Source organism: Apteryx mantelli, chromosome 1 (assembly GCF_036417845.1).
Source record: "Apteryx mantelli isolate bAptMan1 chromosome 1, bAptMan1.hap1, whole genome shotgun sequence".
Taxonomy (NCBI): domain Eukaryota; kingdom Metazoa; phylum Chordata; class Aves; order Apterygiformes; family Apterygidae; genus Apteryx; species Apteryx mantelli.
This window is the reverse complement of record NC_089978.1, coordinates 215,455,411-215,472,941: the sequence shown is the minus strand read 5'-3', so window position 1 is coordinate 215,472,941 and position 17,531 is coordinate 215,455,411. Positions and strand designations below refer to the sequence as shown.

The following is a 17,531-nucleotide window of genomic DNA, read 5'->3' as shown; positions in this document are numbered from 1 at the left end:
AAGTACAGCTGAAGCACAGTGGTCGTCATGCACACGGATACGGATGATCAAGACTATTATTATTCCCCCTGCACCCATCTAGACTCCTACCACTTTCCTGAGAACGTTTGCAGTTCCCCACTGTAGGAGACAACCACAGCCGGGAAAACCTGAGAGTGTTGCCCTGTAGCCTGGCACCAGGTTACTGGGATGGGCTTTAATTATCACACACACACTCAAGCTGACAGGACTCAATAAAGACTTGTGATTTTCCAGGCTGCCCAGGAACACTACGTGATAGCCTGGTCTGCAAAGCCAAGTGTGCAAGGAACTCATTGAGTTCATCAGGAGGCAACAAGTTTATGCCCTGAATTTCGTTTGTGCTTGGTTCCCTGTTTGTTTTTCAGCTATGGTTGTGGAAAAAATGCAGTTTTAAGGCGTAAACCTCTTTGGATATGACTACAGAGCACAGCCGTTCTTCATGCTATGAGTCAAAGTGTCGTTTTGGTTGCGTCACTGTCTTCTGAGTACATAAATGATCCCCTTCATGTATCATCACTTGCAGTGGGAGGCAAAATAACACACATCTCCCACTAGGTCCAAAAGGAGCATGTCCCATCAAAATTTCAGAAGAGTTGATCTGGTTCTCCCTTACAGACTGCTCTATCCTGATACTTGTGTCCTGGTGTGACCCTTTCGAACTGGCAGCCCTCCAGCTGAGCTGTCCTCTCCCGGCCAGCCTCTGCTTCCCAGCCCAGGGATGGAGCCTCCCTCTCCTCCCATTTCCATGTTCTGCCAAGCACAGCGGTCAGCCCAGCAGCCTATGGGCACCGCTTTGGGTGAGAGCCGTGCTGCTGCCTGTTGCTCTGTGAGCACAGGACTTCACAGCAGGGCTTCATCCTTTCCCGTGTCACTTTGCATGGACAAGTGGTGGGTGGCTGAGAGGTGCCGTGGTGTCATTGTCCAGTGTCAGTATGGGTCTTCCTGACCCATATGCACTAGCTCTTAGGGTAACCCAATAACTAAAGATCCTGTACAACCCACAGCTTGGAGTCTCAATTCTGCCACATCTACTGGGTGATAGCAGGGCACATCAGTGTGTGTGTGCATCTTGTGAGAAGGAAGCAGATACTGTGCTCCTTTATAAGGTGCTTTGAGGACTTTGTGAAAGGAGTTGTGTATAATAGCTACATCTTATTTATTTCCCACATGGTGGAATGAACTGCTTAGTTTAATTATATCTTTCGTTCCCATGCTTGTCCAAATAGCTAGTTTTCCATGGTTTTGTGTAACTTCTCGATACAGGTGTGTGGGTGGTGTAACATTCACCCTTCATTAGTAAGCCTTCAAACCAGCGAAGGACATAACAGTAGACAGCAACATCCTTGTGTCTGTGTCAAATGGATGTTTCACGGATGGCAGAGCTTTCTTTTCAGAAGTGTAGTATCTGTTGTCAGGCTTCAGATGTAACTGAATATATGTGTACGTGCTACAGCCATCTAGGAGAAAGGGAGGCTAGGAAAGAATGTTATACCAGATATTCAGCTCTTCATCCACTGTAAATAATAAGAGTTTCTCATCTGGTGATCCAAGGTACCGGAATGGTTGCTCTGTTGACAGTCAGACGCTCCACAGATTACTCTTGCAAAAGTGATAATCATACCGTTTAAGGTAATGTTTTTAAAGGTTTTTGCAAATTAAGCCTCCTTTTTTGTTCATCTGTCATTGTATGAAACCCCTTCAGTGCAGCCCACCTCAGCCCAGGAGTTGCTCACCACCTTTAATTGCCTGTAGCTGCTCAAGTCTTCCAGGCAAGAGAGTGGGAATTGGCTATAATTATTGGCTGCACATGTAAATCCACACTCCTCCACACTGGAAAAACAGAGCTGCTGCCAACAACTAAAGATGGTTCACTGGTTTTGGCTGAGATAAAACCACTACTTTTATCTTTTTTACCTTTAATGATTAATTCATCATTAATATTTGTTTTGATGTGTTTCAAATTAAACAATCTGGAGGTTTTGCTCAACCTTTACAAGCCTTTTTGAACCCTGCCAATTGTGAACTGCTGCTTGGAAAACATCTTTCTAATGGCTTGATCTACTTGTCATGAAAATCAGGGATATTTCTCACAGAGATGTTGTTCAAAATGGGGATATTTTTGTTGGCTTAAAGGGACTGCAGATCATATTCTAGGAATCCAAGCATTTTAGGTGGTTATTTGGTCCTAGTCTTCCTGTTAAGGCTGCTAGTTTTTGTAGTACAAGATGCAGAACCTCAGGCTCTTTGTCTTTAAAGACTACTGAGCAGCCTTTACATGAAAATGCTTGAGACAAGTGCTTATTTTCGTACCTAAAATAAGCAGTTGGACACAATGTTGGGACCTAGGTCCAGGTGTGCAATGTAGGAATCCCTTATTCTTATTATGGAGGTGCCTACATTCATTTGGTACCTTTTCTGGGGGATTATAATGTTACACCAGTGCCTAAGTGAATACCCGTGCATCTGCAGGTGATGTTTTGCCTTTGAGCTCTGTTGTGATCCAGATATGAGGCAGAACAGGACATAACCTTAGCCTGTGTCCCAGCGAGGCAAAGAGCCCATGGGCTTGCTCATAGCATGCTTAGTACACACAGCATGAAGTCTGTCGCAACGGCTGGAGTCAGCTATTGTTTCAAAAACAGTCCTGGTCCTGCCATCAGCCTCCCTTTTGCACCAGACTTGATGGTTAGAGAGTGCCTCCAGCAGCAAAATGCACTGGCTTTGGGCCTCCTCATCCTGAGGAGGTTCAAATAGCTCTCTCTCAATTTCCAGGAGGGAACCAAGCCGTGTTTTAAGATGAGTAAGCAGGACCCCTTCCCAGGCTCCAGGCTGGGCTGCTGTGCACAGTGGGTCAAGAAGACATGGCACCATGTAGAGTACTGGTAAGGAAATCCCCCGGGTAGTCAAGAAGCCAGGCCAGTCTCTGCTCACGGGATCCTGTGAAACTAGAAATGAAGACAAGGATTACACTGTTAGGGAGTGTATCACATGGCAGGGCACAGATCAGGAATCGTGAGGTGTATGTGGATAGGTTTTGTCACAGCCGGAAAGCGTTACAGCTATTTAACCACACAGCTCAGGTTTCCAGTTGTGAAATGTCTCCAGCTTGACATTATCATGGTGATATCTCCTGGGAATACTTTATGAACATGGTACATAAGGCTGGCATTTGAGATAGATGACATACCGTGCAGGGGAAGAAAGGCTATTGGAATTGTTTGGGCCTTGAAAAATTTCTGGATATTCACCCTTGAGAGCTTAGAATGACAGTATGTTGCAGAGATGATGGGTAGGCTCTGAAAGACGAGATGGAGAGAGGACAAGTGCTACAAGTATGCGCCAAGGGCTCCTGCCACCTCCTCATCCCTTCTACTCCTTGTGAGAAGTTTCCCAAAAGTTTTCCAAAGCAGCCAGGATTGTATGATCATGTTTCCTATCTGTTCCAGTTAATCACACAGAAGAATGGAGATCTTAAAGATATTAATTTCCTGCAACTGTTGTGAGCAATCTGTGGTTTGGAGACCACGTGCGACCCCAAAGTTCAACTCTGTGGCCTTGCAGCCACAGAGACAACATACTTGATTTAGCTAATTGGACAAGCGGTTCAGCGTCTGAGCACTGAGGGTGAGGCAGCAGTCATCTGCCTTTGGATGAGAATTTGCTCCCCCAGTCGATAGGCCAAATAAAGCGAGATAGGTGAAGTAGGGGCAATAAAAGGTATTGCAGTGGAAGGAAATCAGGAGAAAGTCAATAATGCCGTTCGACCAGCCACATTTCAGTTGTTGCAGTGCAGCTGCAGTTTCATAAATATGAGTTCTCTTCCATTCTTAATGCAAAGGAATATTCAGTACTGAATCTAGTAAACCTCCTCCAGGTCTGTCTAATAAGAAAATTAAATATATAGCTTAAAAAAGAGCCATGTAAGTGCAGGTGACATCTGTCTGGTTTTGTTCACATTTCTCCTCTGTCTGTAGCTGATGTTTCTCTATGTTTCACATTATTTGCAGTTGTGTTTGTGAGTGAGAGAAAGGGGGACTGCTGAACTGAAAATGCTGGAGGGCAAAGTCCTCGCAGTATCGATACCACCTATCACCATTGCAATACCAAATACATGGTGGCTTAAGTGGGGACCGATGTGTTGGGTATGGAGTAACAGAAATTAATCTCAGTGGCTATTCAGTCTTCTGGCTTTCTTCTAAAGCTGCCTCTGAAGCTGTCCATTTCAAGCAGGGGTGGTTGATTTGGAGACATGAATCTGATAGCCTTTTATCTGCCAAGGGCTGCTGAACCCTCAGAGGATGCTAATCCAAGGGTACTCTCCCCAAGTGCAAAAACAAACAAAAATCTTTGTTTTCCTCTGAAACTGTACTGCAAGCAGCCCATCTCTGTGCAAATCCTGGCATTTTCTTCGGAAATGCTTGGGGCTACCTCTCATGGCTGCTTGAAATCATTACGTACAATGCCATCAGTTGGTGGACTATTTTCAGACTAAACAGTGGCGATATAAAATGCATTCCTGTTGGGAAGACTAAAATCATTAAGGAGAGGAAAGGACTTAATTTGGGATATAAAATCCCAGACGGTAGTCTGACGGGGTCTTTAAGTTCTGGTGGGGAATGAAACAAGCAGGTGTTTTCTACCATATGCCCTGTGGGAACAACACTTATGTGGCTGCTCACTGCATGTGCTTTTCCCTCATAACTCCTGCAGCTGGTTGATGATATCAACCAGATAGATACATCAGAGAGGGGGAATTCTGCATGATATTTAGTTCCTACAAAAAAATAGCCAATGAAATAGAGGAGAGAGACCTGTTTGAGGAGGGAACGGGTGCTATGAATTCACCTTTTCTACAGTACCAGAGAATCCACACATGAGAACCTGAAAAATATCTTCAACTGTGCAAAAAGCTTGGGTTGGAGCTTACATTTCTTCTTTTCACACCAGAAAGTCTGCACGGGAGGGAAACCTGGATGACGGGAGAAGTGTCATGCTGAACTCTGATCATGCAGATATCAGTGAGGTTATATGGGGAGCATCCATCTGCAAAACAGCCGCCCTGGAAGATATTTGGGGACCACGGGATAAAAAAGGGAGGGGGCAAAGTCAGATATATGGTGCCTCCCATCATCCACATTAAGGTGGTTTTCAAAGGTCCAACTTATAAAGGTTGGAATGGCGATTAAAACGCTTCCCTTGGCCAATGGCTGTGTTCCTCAAACCGAGTAGCCCACATGCTGCTGGCAAAATACTCTGCAGAAGATTATGGGTGTATGTGGCAATAGCTGTACATTCGGTTGCACAGGCATTTGGTTGCACAAAGGATACAAATCTTTACTGACTCAGGTTTTGTTAGTTCTGGCTTTCGCAAAATTGCATGTGCTTTCTTGTGGCATTTGATCCGTGATGTGTGCTGTTCATGGAGGTGCAGCGTTAAATGTCATGCCTTGAAAATGTACCGCTCTGGCTGGAAAAGAGCTGTTATGTCAGGAACCTGCCCTACTTAAACGGCTCTCTTGTTTGCCCAAGGTTTTTTGTATAGTGTTCTTCTAAATGATCCTAGTTTTCAGTGCAGAAGCGTGTTAAATGTGATAGATGTTAATATAAGTGATTCAATCATAGTTTATACTATGCCTTTGCAGCTAGGATTCTTAGCGTGTTTTCCTGGCAGCCCGGCAGCCAAAGCAACAGCAGAAGCTAGGTCCTCTGCTTTCATCCGTCCGGAGTGCTGCCCCTCTAATTAATGATCTGGAGCAATATGCAACCAGTTTTCTTTCAGCTGCTTGGCCTCTGGGACGGTCTGGAGCTGGCAGAGATGTACGGGATGCTCAGTCATTACAGGATTTAGTTTCCCTTCTTGTACATCAACTTCCATATTCTAATCCTTGCTTCTCAATAGCAACCTCCAGCCAGAGCCCACGGAGCACTTATTGATTTTGTTGCAGACGCTGAAGTGAGTTTCGTCCATTAGGGCTAGTTCTAATCCTGTGGGACTTCTGCCCTTCTGGTGTCAGGTCAGTAACCTGTGGTGGCTCTGTGCCAGGCGGTGGCAAGGGTGGATTTTAGCGTCATTAAAGCACCATGCCATGCGCTTATCTCTGCTCATCGTTCCTCAGCACACCCAGTCCTGTGTCTGTCACGCAGTGCCAAGGGCCACTCCTGTTCAAGCCGGGTCTTGTTTCAGGGGCAGGTTTCAGCTTCTTTCAAGGAACAAGTCCTGCTTTTCTGTGTTTTGGCAGCACTGAATGCTTTAGCGTTCGGGGAGATCTGACAACTCATTAATGATGCTTTTGTGAACTGACCCTACAGCAAGCAAAGGGAACTGGTTTGTGCTTAGTGCACTGTAGCACGTTTCGGAGCAGATCAAAACCTCTCCCGGCAGCCCTTGTTTGCACAGCTGCCACGCTCAGGAAAGTTAACGCAGAGTCTTTGGTTGCCTGGTTCAATTTGCCCCTCTACATCTTGGCTGGCAATTTGATCATTAACTTATATATGTTAAAGTATTGCTCAAGGGCAACGTTTTCTCCACGCACTTGTTTTGCTGATACCTCTGCAAAAGCACATGAGCAGAATCATGGACCTGACAGGCCAGAAGGAAAGTCCTGCAATTTTGCCTGGTTACCTCTGCACTGAGCCTTGCTGCAGGATTAATCACTCCTCATGTTTTATTTCTCCTGAAATTTCCCTGATTCCTGCTTCCAGATGTGTTTCCCTCTCCTTTGTCCCTGGATTCCAGCATCTTGTGGACCTTGCTGGGGAAGAGTCCTGAGTTAATTTGTTAAAGTATGAGTCTCTCTTTTATTTCTAGATGTCTTCTTTCTATCTAATGGCCTCAGAATAACCCTGAAAAAGAACTTTGCAGCAATTGTCAGAGAAGGCACCTTCCCATCATTTCACAGACAGGGGATTTGTGGGAACACGGTGGCGTACAGGAAAATCAGAGCAGCGCGCAGGATTTGTCAGTGAGGAGAGAGGGCATCTGGGCAAACGGCAAGCGTGAGAAAGGGCAGGTTAAAAGGATCCTAAAGCACGTTTCCTTAGCTGGATGTTTCCTTGTTGGCAACAATCTATGTAATCTAATTTGCTTTAACCAAGCCTGGTTCTTGACGTTTGGATTTGGGGCATTTTTTCCTTTTTTTCCTTTTCGGTAACAATTCATGCTGAGAATTTGAGTCCTTCTAATCTAAGATGTTGCCACCACCATCACTATGTGCGGTGCCATCCCTCTCTGCGGTACGGTATAATGTGGCACCATCACACAGTGCAAAAACAACGATAAGTCGCTTTGCTCAGAGTTAATCCCGGGCTGGTTTGTTATCTCTAGCAGCCGACGGGATGCAGAGCAGATGTGTGATGGCCTGGGACTGCCGCAGATTGCAGCGGTGGGGAGTGAGACATGCCGGGAGGAGAATTGTTCGGAGAGGGAGGACCGCGGGAAGAAAAAGGCTACGGAGAAGTGGGATTAAGATGCCCTCACCCTGGGGAGAAGGAGAGGGATGGGAACAACACGGCTTGTGGATTAGAGTAATACCGCGGGGCTTGGGAGCGCTGGCGTCTAGGCCTCCTCTTCTCATGTGATCACAGAAAAACCTTTTAGCTTCCCCGCGCGCCGGTTCCCCCTCTGTAAAAGGAGAGCAGCACCTTAAAAAAAAATTAAATCCCAGCGGGTCTTGAGGAGACGAGAGAGGCTGGCGTTTCTGCGAGCAGAGATCAGCAGTGGGTACGCACAAGTGTTTTGAAGTTTAGCAGCCTGAATCCCCTGAACCTTTGAGATTCGCCCTGTGCGGAGCTAATTAAGCTGTTTCCAAATCCCAGCTGATCCGTGGCCATCAAGGACCTGCGACTGCGCAGGGCTTTGCTCAGTGCTTGATTTGCTGTGATGCCCACTCGCGCGAATGCCATCAAGGAGGCACAACGCGCGTTGGCCCGTTCCTCGCGCGGCCGGAGAGCCGGCCATTCGCTGCCTCCCGTTGAACTTCTTCTCGACACCAGCCCCGGTGTCCGTGACACACCACATCGCCTAAACCCTGGGGTATTTTTCTGATCAGCGTTGTTCAGCCATAGGAGGGTTCAATGGTTTCTGTAGCGGAGCTTTGGGCAATTGCTCTTGCAGGTTTTAAAGTAAAGAAAAGCGTGCGTGGATTTCTGCAAATTGAGGAGAGTTGCAGGGGAATAACCGGCGGTGATTGCTGCTGACTGCAGTGACCTCTGCTGGACAGCACAGGCCTGATTTATTTAAGCTTTATCGACAAAACCTGCAACTTGATCTAAACCGTAGGTTTCCACCCAAGCTGTTTCCATTGATCTTTTTTTTTTAATTTTGAATTGCTTTTTCCTTTAAATAGCTTATCATTCGAGATTCCACGTGAGCAATACGGAAACGCTGTGCGGGCCAAAAGGCTTGACTTCCAGAAATGAGATGTGCATTTGGGCAGGGCTGATAACCGTGGGGCAATGCCAAGGTGAAAGTCCTTCTCATCTTCAGGAGCCTGGAGCAAAGCGGAAAAAATGCCCCCTGCCCACGGCAGCGAGCATGGTGCTCCCCGGCGGCTGGGCTGGCCAGGGCGGCTGCCGGGTCTCTGCTGCGCGCAGGCAGCTCCTCCAAAGGGGACCCTCCATCCCTGGTGGAGGTTGGCTCCCTTTATACTTGGGGGTTTTAAATGCAAACAAGGCATGCTTCCAGCGTGACAGCGAGGGTGAGATGAGGCTGGTCACTCATGTGATGAGTTACTGCCTCCTCTGTCGTTTCGCTGGGAGAAGGGAGGCTCGGGGGTGCTCCTGCTCTGTTATAATCCTGTGAGTCTGGGAGCGAGACGGGGCTTTTCATTTAGTCTCCAAATCTCACTTTAAAAACGTGAAAAAAACATCAAGGATAAAGCAAAAAGGAGATATTTAGGAATCTGTTCCTCTTCTTGCCTGCCGTAATTTACTTTTTCCTTCCTTTTGCCTTGCTGTGCGTGTGCAATTCAAACTCTTTGGCTGTCTTCTTGCCCTGTTGCAATTTATTCTCCCTGTCTTCACCCGTCTGCCTCTCCTTCTTCATTTTGAACTCTTTTTTCCCCTCTTTCTGTGTCTTTCCCTGCTGAATCCCCTGTGAGCACCTTCTGCTGCTGATTTCCAGGAGTGGCAGATCAGCAGCAACAGAGAGGACCCAAGAGGGGTCGAACTAACCCCTTACTCCCTCTTTCAGTTAAAAGCAGAGTGAGTTTATCTGCTTGCAGAGCGCACGGCAGCACGGTGTCCATTAGGTTTGCAAAGCTGTGAGCGGCTGAGAAACACAAGAGCTGAGATGTGGTTTGAACAGCTGGCTTGTTGTGCCTGTTAATTAACGGCCAAAGAAGTAGTGTGTTTTTAACCACCTCCTAAAATGTTTGAGGAGCACCGAGATTGTCTAATTGAATGTCTCTGTAAATTGAAGTAACCCAAAATGCATCACAACAGGTAGGAAAACCGTGTGTTGGTGTTATAGGAGTCTATGGCTCGTTGATGGTTTTTGGCCACGACACCAGGGACCTCCTTGTTAGTGCAATTCCTCATTTTAAAACACCAACCCCTCCTCTGTTATGGTCACTGACACCTTCCTTCCAGCTCTGCTGACTCTTTCATTCGGCAGGTGGCTCTCGGAGACACTAGAAGAGGGCACAGATTCATCAGCTCCATGTCTGGTGGTGGCAATCAGAAAGGGGAGAGGTCTTGTGGCAACTCTCAACGTGCAACACTGCATGTCTCGTACGCTCTTTTCTAGCCTTTGCTCCCATGGCTGTTTGTGGGTGACCCACCAGTTGCCCCCATGTACAACAGTGAGGTCTTGTTAGTGGCTGTCTCAGAAGGTAATGTGTTAGGTTGCTTTGGAGAACCAGTGAGGTTCTCAAAAATATGAATGCAAAGCATTAATATGCACATGATAAAAAAGTACTGTAGACTAGGTTGGAGGCTTTAAACAGGTATTACTATGGCAGATGTAAAAAGATTGTTTTTGTTAAAACTACCTTCTTGTCATGATGGTATGAGATACATGAATGATAGTGTGTATGTTTGTGTATGTAAAGGGGTATGGAGAAATACATCTAATAATTTCCATTAGAAAGTGAGTATTTTCTTGAAATGGCATTTGGGATACTAAAGTAACTCCAGTTAACTAAATCAAGACAAAACTGTCCGTGCCCTAACTATGACCCTTAAGGGACCAGACACTGGAAGTACATGACAGAACTACAGCTTCCAAACCTAGTGCTATATAAAGACAAGTGGGTGGTCTATTCCTATTGTCAGTGTTAAGAACTTGATTTGTGATGCAGTCTACCCGGAAATTTTACTAAAATACCATGGAATTTTCCAGATATTTATGAGCGCTAAGAGCCTGCTCGTGTGCGTTGCTCTGACTTCCTGTAGCCTATTATATTCCAGGTCACTTACTGTTGATGTTAAATTTCCTGTGTGTTAAGGTCCTTATACAAATGCAGCTTTCGATGAGTGATTAAGGGCCTAAATTCAGGTCAGTCGTAATCTTTCCACTGAATTCAGAGGGAATCAGGTTAGCCTGCATTCTTACAGGAAAGATGCTGCTGGGCGCAGAGGACCTTCCACTTTCCATATCTTCACAGGGAGGTTAGGGTCCTTACAACTGCCAACTATGAGGTCCTCACGTGCAATTAAACATCTTAATTAGCTTGAACCTTGAAACTTGTAGAGAGTTTGGCATTTGCTGATAAATGCACTGTGTTTTCTTTCTGAACGGGTCCATATGTTCTTTAATCAGCAGTCTCTACTTGGTGTCTCCTGCATCTTTCTTGCTCTTGAAACAATTGGCTATAATTGGTGTAATTCATCCTCTGCCCCTTGGAGTGGTACTGGTCGTCCCTATAAGGTTTGCACAAGTTAAATGTGTGCTTCAGAAATGGCTCGTAACTGTTTAAGCAGCAAATCTGGAGAGGCATTGCTCTGAGTAGGTAATAGGATGCATGTTTATACAGATGGTTCTTCTCTTAAAAATCATCTTCTCTCTACCACCGTGCTGTGCATCCATCACACCCTTACACCCTGTTTTGCTCCTGCCCTAGAACTCAAACATCTTCATCTGTCTGACACAGGACCTGTAGACTGCTAATGCCCCAAATATGTAATCATTAAACATTTTGGCCTCAGAGCAGGTTGAAGGAATTTTTTTTGCTAGCAATCACAGTGTTCTGGATTACTCATGACTGCTTACTTCAGTCAAGATAGTATTTTATGGTGTTGAATAAAAGCACTGACAAGTAGTGTCTAACCAAAAAAAAGCTTTCTGTTTTGCAGCCACTTGAAAAAAATCACCATTTCATCTTTTACTTACCTTGCTTGTTCTTTTTCAGGATCAAGCATGAAAACATAGTTGCCCTGGAAGACATATATGAGAGTCCGAACCATTTATATCTGGTCATGCAATTGTAAGTACTGAAGCTAATTAAGCTTTATTGTCAAAATTGTCAACTGTTCTTGTTCTGGTTTTGTTCTTTAACCAAAAAGATAGGCTGCATGAGAGGTATTTGTCCTCTTTGCTGCAGTCTGCAAAATCCCTGGCAGGTGGGTAGGATGAGGCTTCCAGTGTGGTGGGCCAGATTGCCATATGCTTTGTGAAATTTGGGACTGATGTGTTGTGTGAATAGTCTCAAAAATTTAATCAGAGTTAAAGAGATTTATGTAAAGGGATCAAAACTGGCCCTATCTGTATGGAAGTGCCACAGCTCACTTTTCTGTGATGCAACAAATGTTAGATTTTTTTCTCCCTCTCTCTTTCACTCTCCTTTTTCAATCTGTCTGACATAAAAGACAGAAAATCCACCCATAAAGTGAAATCTGGCAAATATCTGGTCTGTACTAAGAGGGAGATGATCCAAGGTGGTATGTGCAGTGGTGGTGAATTGACAAGAAAGTTTCGTGCGCAAGGCTGGCAGCAGAGTCAAATAGAATTTAACCTTTTATCCTTTTATGAGTATCCCTTTTGCACAACCACAGCCTTTCTTCCCCCTTTCTCCCCTCCGAGCCCGCCAGGGAAGAGCGGGGTGCTGCCACATGTGGGATGTGGGATGTGCTCTGGGTGACCTGACACTCTCATCGCATCGCTGAAAGGTCACCTAGCAGGACGGATGGAAGTGCCAGGCGAGTGCTCATCCTGCTTTTCTTCCTTTTTGAAATCAATTAGCAAACGTGAGTTGAAGATAACATTTCCTCTTACCTTCTCTGTTCTCTCCCTCTTTCAATGACGAGATCACCTGGACCAAGAGCAGAGCAGATAGGCAGGGCAGAGGGATCAAACACAGCTGTGAAAAGCAGAGGTGCCATAGGGCAGCCTCGAGCATCTGTTACAGGCAACTCTGAATTAAAATCCCGCGGGAAGCCCGAACTCTTGGGTGACTGCACAAGTCCCTGGTTTGCTGGTAGCATCCAGGCATAGAAGTGGCATTAGTAGCTGTCCTGCTGGGAGTCTGGGAAGAACAGTGCCCTGCACATCTTTCATCTGTTTTTGTAGTCCTAAATTTCTGCCCGAAGTGCTGCAAAAGAACTTAAACAGGAGTGTCAGGGTTGTACAAATTCAAAAAAAACCAGGTGAATTGTATGAAGTATCAATTTCGTGACCAACTGATTTACAAATACCTACTTTTGTTTAACCTCTTCAGAAAAAAAAATCAAGATTATTCCTATTTATTATTAGCTTGTTTAATGTGGAATAATCTTAGCTTTCTAAATTTCTCATGTCCAGCTCACTGGATTATCTGATATGTGGGTCTGCCATCATAGATTCTGCTGAATATTTATCAGTATAAATTTCTACTTGCTCACAATTCAACACTTTCTAGCAAATTATCCTTTCTGTTATAGTTGTTTTTGTACACCCAGCCAGTTGATTTTTTAAGAATCAAGCATTTAGCTGTTATAAATGGACGCAGCTTCACTGAAGCCCACAGTGGTGAGAAGCCCCGGCAAAGGCAGTTGCTGTGAACCCGTGTGCAGGTGGGGATGCAGCTCTGAGTGCTTATGGGGCAGACCAAGACGTCATGCTTACCCGTGCATTGAACTGAACCTGCTGCTGAGCAGGATCGATCCTTTTTATCATTCCCATTAAAAGAGACAGGAAAATTCCTCAGAAGGTATGGGGTCATTTTATTAGACCACGGGCGCACAAATGCGATGAGGCTGCAGAACTGTAACGAATTACCGCCCACCCAGGGAGTTGGCATGACAAACTCAATGTGTGTGCACACTCTTAATCTGCCTCAGCTACGGTGCAAAACACATGAGCTTAAGCTTATTTTCTTAAAGTAATTTGATGGCTTGCCAAGCCCACCTCATTGCTGCAAATCAGACAAGGCCACGTGGTCCTTTGCGTAGGGTGTGCCAGGGAATAATCTTTCCCCCGCGCTCTCTTGGAAGAGCATCAAATTATCCCAAGGAAGGGAGGAGACGGCCAGGTGCTCACCCTGGTGACCATGAACTTTGCACCAAGGGTGGTGCAACCTCTGCACTGCCTTTGCCTTCTGAGTTTGCATCAACGGTTTGGAGTCAGGTCTGCAACTCTGCAAAGTTGAGAAGACTCAAAATTGATTCGGCACATCTCGTTGTTTCCATCTGTGAGAATAAGCTCTAGTTTCCTAGGTAACGTCAACTTGTTGCTACAATAGCTCACGAGCGCTGCGCGGTGTGAGGTATCTTATTTGTTTACATCGCTGCCCTATTTATTATTAGATTCCTTGTGGGTTTTTAGCTTCTGATTTTTGTGTGTTCTCTCTCTTCTCAAGAGTAACCTGCATTTAAAAGTGGGATTTGATATGAATTAGAAGTGCTTATGATCAAGCATGGTCCAGGAAATAGCATTTAGATAAAAAGAACAAGAGGTAATATTTGGGCCCTTCGTGAAAATAAAGATTGGCATCATGGGCACAGCAAATCTCAGATTTGTTTGCCATTCTCCTTTGACTCATCGCTTGCTAAATGGGTATTAACTAATGTTTGCCAAAGGACATCTTTTGTTGCATGGGCAGCATTTTCACTGTCAGCCGTTAGGACACTCCTTGCAATTTCGTTGAAAATCTGTGTTGTAATCCCTGGGCATCTCACAGCTCAGTGTGCGTAAGGCTTTTGGAAGTACCCCAACCCTCCCTGTGTTGCCCTTGAGTACATCTGCTTTTGCTTTTGCATGCTTATTAGCAGGCCAACTTAAAGGGTAAATATTGCATCTTAGTTTGGTCTGTCAAAGATATGGGCAAGCACAGGTGACAGTGTCTATCTAGGAGTTTTAGGAGGGGAAGCTGAGGAGGTGGTTGTTCATATCTACTTGACAATTTTTTCCTGCAAGTCCCTCTGGGAGCTCTTCCCAGGGTTATGAAGCTGCTGGTGAAACCTGGCATGTTCATGTGCAAATGTGACCTCTTGCTTTGGTTTTAGCCCCTTATTTTTATGTACATTTTATGAGTGATCATAAAACTGTTCAAACTAGCACAATCCTCTTGATTGAAGATAGAATCACAGAATCACAGAATCACAGAATGGTTGAGGTTGGAAGGGACCTCTGGAGATCATCTAGTCCAACCTCCCTGCTCAAGCAGGGTCACCTAGAGCGCGTTGCACAGGATCGTGTCCAGGTGGCTTTTGAATATCTCCAGAGAAGGAGACTCCACAACCTCTCTGGGCAACCTGTTCCAGTGCTCTGTCACCCTCACAGTGAAGAAGTTTTTCCTCATGTTCAGATGGAAGTGTCTGTGTTTCAGTTTGTGCCCGTTGCCTCTTGTCCTGTCACTGGGCACCACTGAGAAGAGTCTGGTCCCATCCTCTCGACACCCTCCCTTCAGATACTTGTACACGTTGATAAGATCTCCTCTCAGCCTTCTCTTCTCCAGGCTAAACAGGCCAAGCTCTCTCAGCCTTTCCTCATAAGAGAGATGTTCCAGTCCCCTAATCATCCTTGTAGCCCTTCGCTGGACTTGCTCCAGTAGTGCCACATTCCTCTTGTACTGGGGAGCCCAGAACTAGACGCAGTACTCCAGATGTGGCCTCACCAGGGCTGAGAAGAGGGAGTAGAGTATAGACCAAAAGTCCAGTTTGGAGATCTCCAAATTTGACAATTCAGAATTGCATGTGCTGTCTCAAAGCATCAGCCCGTTTCTTAGAAATGCTGGGCCATTTTATCTTCATTTATTTTTTCCAAAATATAGGCTATGTCAACACAGTGATTTTAAGTTTGGCAAGGTTATGCACAACTCCAAGCAGCCAAGCTTTCATACGAGGTGGAGTTACCAGCTCAGCTGCAAAGCAAAATATGGATGTAGGATAGTTACTGCCTCTCCTAGGGTGATTCAGCTAAAATTTTACAGACGCTGTAGAAAAGCACCGTAGAGCACTTAGGTTGAATTTTATCATATTTCCATTATGATGTTGTGCTTTCAAGCCAAGAAACCCACTGCTCCGTTCCTAATGTTGATTTCATGCCGTAACATTAAGATCTGCACAGCCAGTTACCTGCTGAGAATGAAGACAAACATTAAAATACTCAGAAGGTTTCATTCCTTTTGGATGCTGAGTGAGATTTCCCCAGAGGAAGGCAGGGGAAAATAAAGTACTTTCAGAAATGAAAGTTTTATTGAGCTATGTCTTGGTATAATAGTAGACTTTGCTAGTAAATAGAGAATTTTTGGTTGCTGATGTTCTGTGCAGCAGCTTGGGGCCACGTTAGTAGGATTCACCATACCCTCCCTCTCTTCCAAGCTATCTGCGTTACTTCATTTTGTCGGTATGGGGAAATACCCTGATAACCTGCTGTGGTTAGTATTGCCGGATACTAATATTTCACTGGTATAAGCTGTATCTTTGGATACTGATGACTCTTCTTCTGCATGCTGGAAAATCATTCTTAAAAATGGATTTTCATAAGCATGTATTTTCTAAGTAGTACAGGACCATTTAGAAATGCTGTTTCCGCATATGCTGGCTGTACAGGGCAGAACGGATTCTCAAAGTTAGACTCTTACTTCACCCATATTGTTCACCTGCATCGAAGCATGAAGCGGCAAAGTCTGATCTCCTGTAGATTTGTGCCTAAATGGTGTTAGTCCCAGACCCATGCACACATTCCCCTACACTCCTCCATGCATCTGCTGAGACGCGTTGCTCACTCACTGCTTTGGAGCTGTGTGCTTTGCCTCTCAGAGCGGATAAGGGGCCAAGTTAAAAATCAGTGAAAGCATTAATTGCATTGTTCTCCTTTATTCAGCCACTGGGTTTTGTTAAACATGTAGGAACTTTATATCCTTGATATCACTACTCTTCTGTCAGCTTTGGTTGAAGTTAGCCCGAGGTGTCAGAAGTTACTTGGGACTGACAAACAGGGATGGACAGTCAGTGTGACCATGTGTGCCTCACTTCCTTTGGAAAACAGGCTAAAAATAGGTCTAAAATACACCTCCAAAGATTATGGGATTCATCTGCCTGTCCCAGGGCAGGATGTGCTGCCTGTCTCACCCCATCAGCCATAGCAGATGTCTTTCCAACCTGTTCCTAAAAATCTCCAGCGACTGAGATTTCATACGCTCCCCAGCAGGCCACACCAGTGCTTCATGTCCTTGTTGGTAGACAGCACTTCCTAATAACTAAACCTTCCAGGCTGCAATTTAAACCTGCTGTCTTGGAAGTCTTCTCATTTCTCTAATTCCTCCTGAAGGTAACGAATCTGTTCAAAGAGATAAAGGTTACCAGCTCAGGCCCAGTAAAGCACGTGCCTAGGTAAGTAATGATCTGACTTAAACACCCTCCTCCAAGTTTCTCTGCGCATTTTTTTTCCGTTGGAAATAGCGCCATGTCCAGTGAAATACCCTCTTTGATTAACATCAGGGGCTTTAAGAGCGTGGTCTGGTGAAGAGCTGCAGGGTTGCAGCCAAGTTTTGACACCATTCAAAAGTGTGCAGGGGTGTTCAGTAGGACTGGAGCCTTTGAGCTGTGAAGAAAGGAAGGTGTATGAGCCAGGGCCTGGTCCTGAGATCTTCAGCATCTGCTCAAAAGAGAGTGAAAGACCTCACACCGATCTAGTATAGATTTCCAGCTCTTTGGGGGGCTCTGCTGCCAAGAGCGGATCTGATCCTCTCTGTAGGAGAGCTGTTTTACCCAGATCCTGTCAGTTTGTGTTTCTCATTCTCCAAGGAAACTGGAGTTTCTCCCCTGGATGAGGTCATTTGAGGCTTCGACATCTCTGCTCAGAGCAAGCACCCTTTCTTTGAGGGTTAGCCGACCTTGAAATGGTTCTCTCTACCTTTCCAAGAAAAACAGACGTATGTGCCCTTCCCCAGAGAAAACATGGCAGGGATCTGGAACAGCAAAACTGAGCCTAATACCCTGACCTTTGGGGGTTTTCCAGTTTGGCATCTTAACTATACTTAATTATTGGGATTTACATCACAGCAAAGCCGAGATGACGGGGGCTCCTTCCTGTTGGGTGTACGACTCACGCACAAAGAGGAGATCCCTGCCCGTAAAACTTACAGGCTCTG

General features: G+C 45.4%; 1 protein-coding gene across 1 annotated transcript in view; it reads left to right on the top strand.

Moving 5' to 3' along the window:
- CAMK1D (calcium/calmodulin dependent protein kinase ID) overlaps nucleotides 1–17,531 on the top strand; it is a 223,781-nt gene that overhangs the window by 120,292 nt on the left and 85,958 nt on the right. The window contains exon 3 of the mRNA XM_067317148.1: nucleotides 11,370–11,444. Coding sequence (XP_067173249.1) covers nucleotides 11,370–11,444 — 75 coding nt within the window. The remainder of the gene's footprint in view (nucleotides 1–11,369; nucleotides 11,445–17,531) is intronic.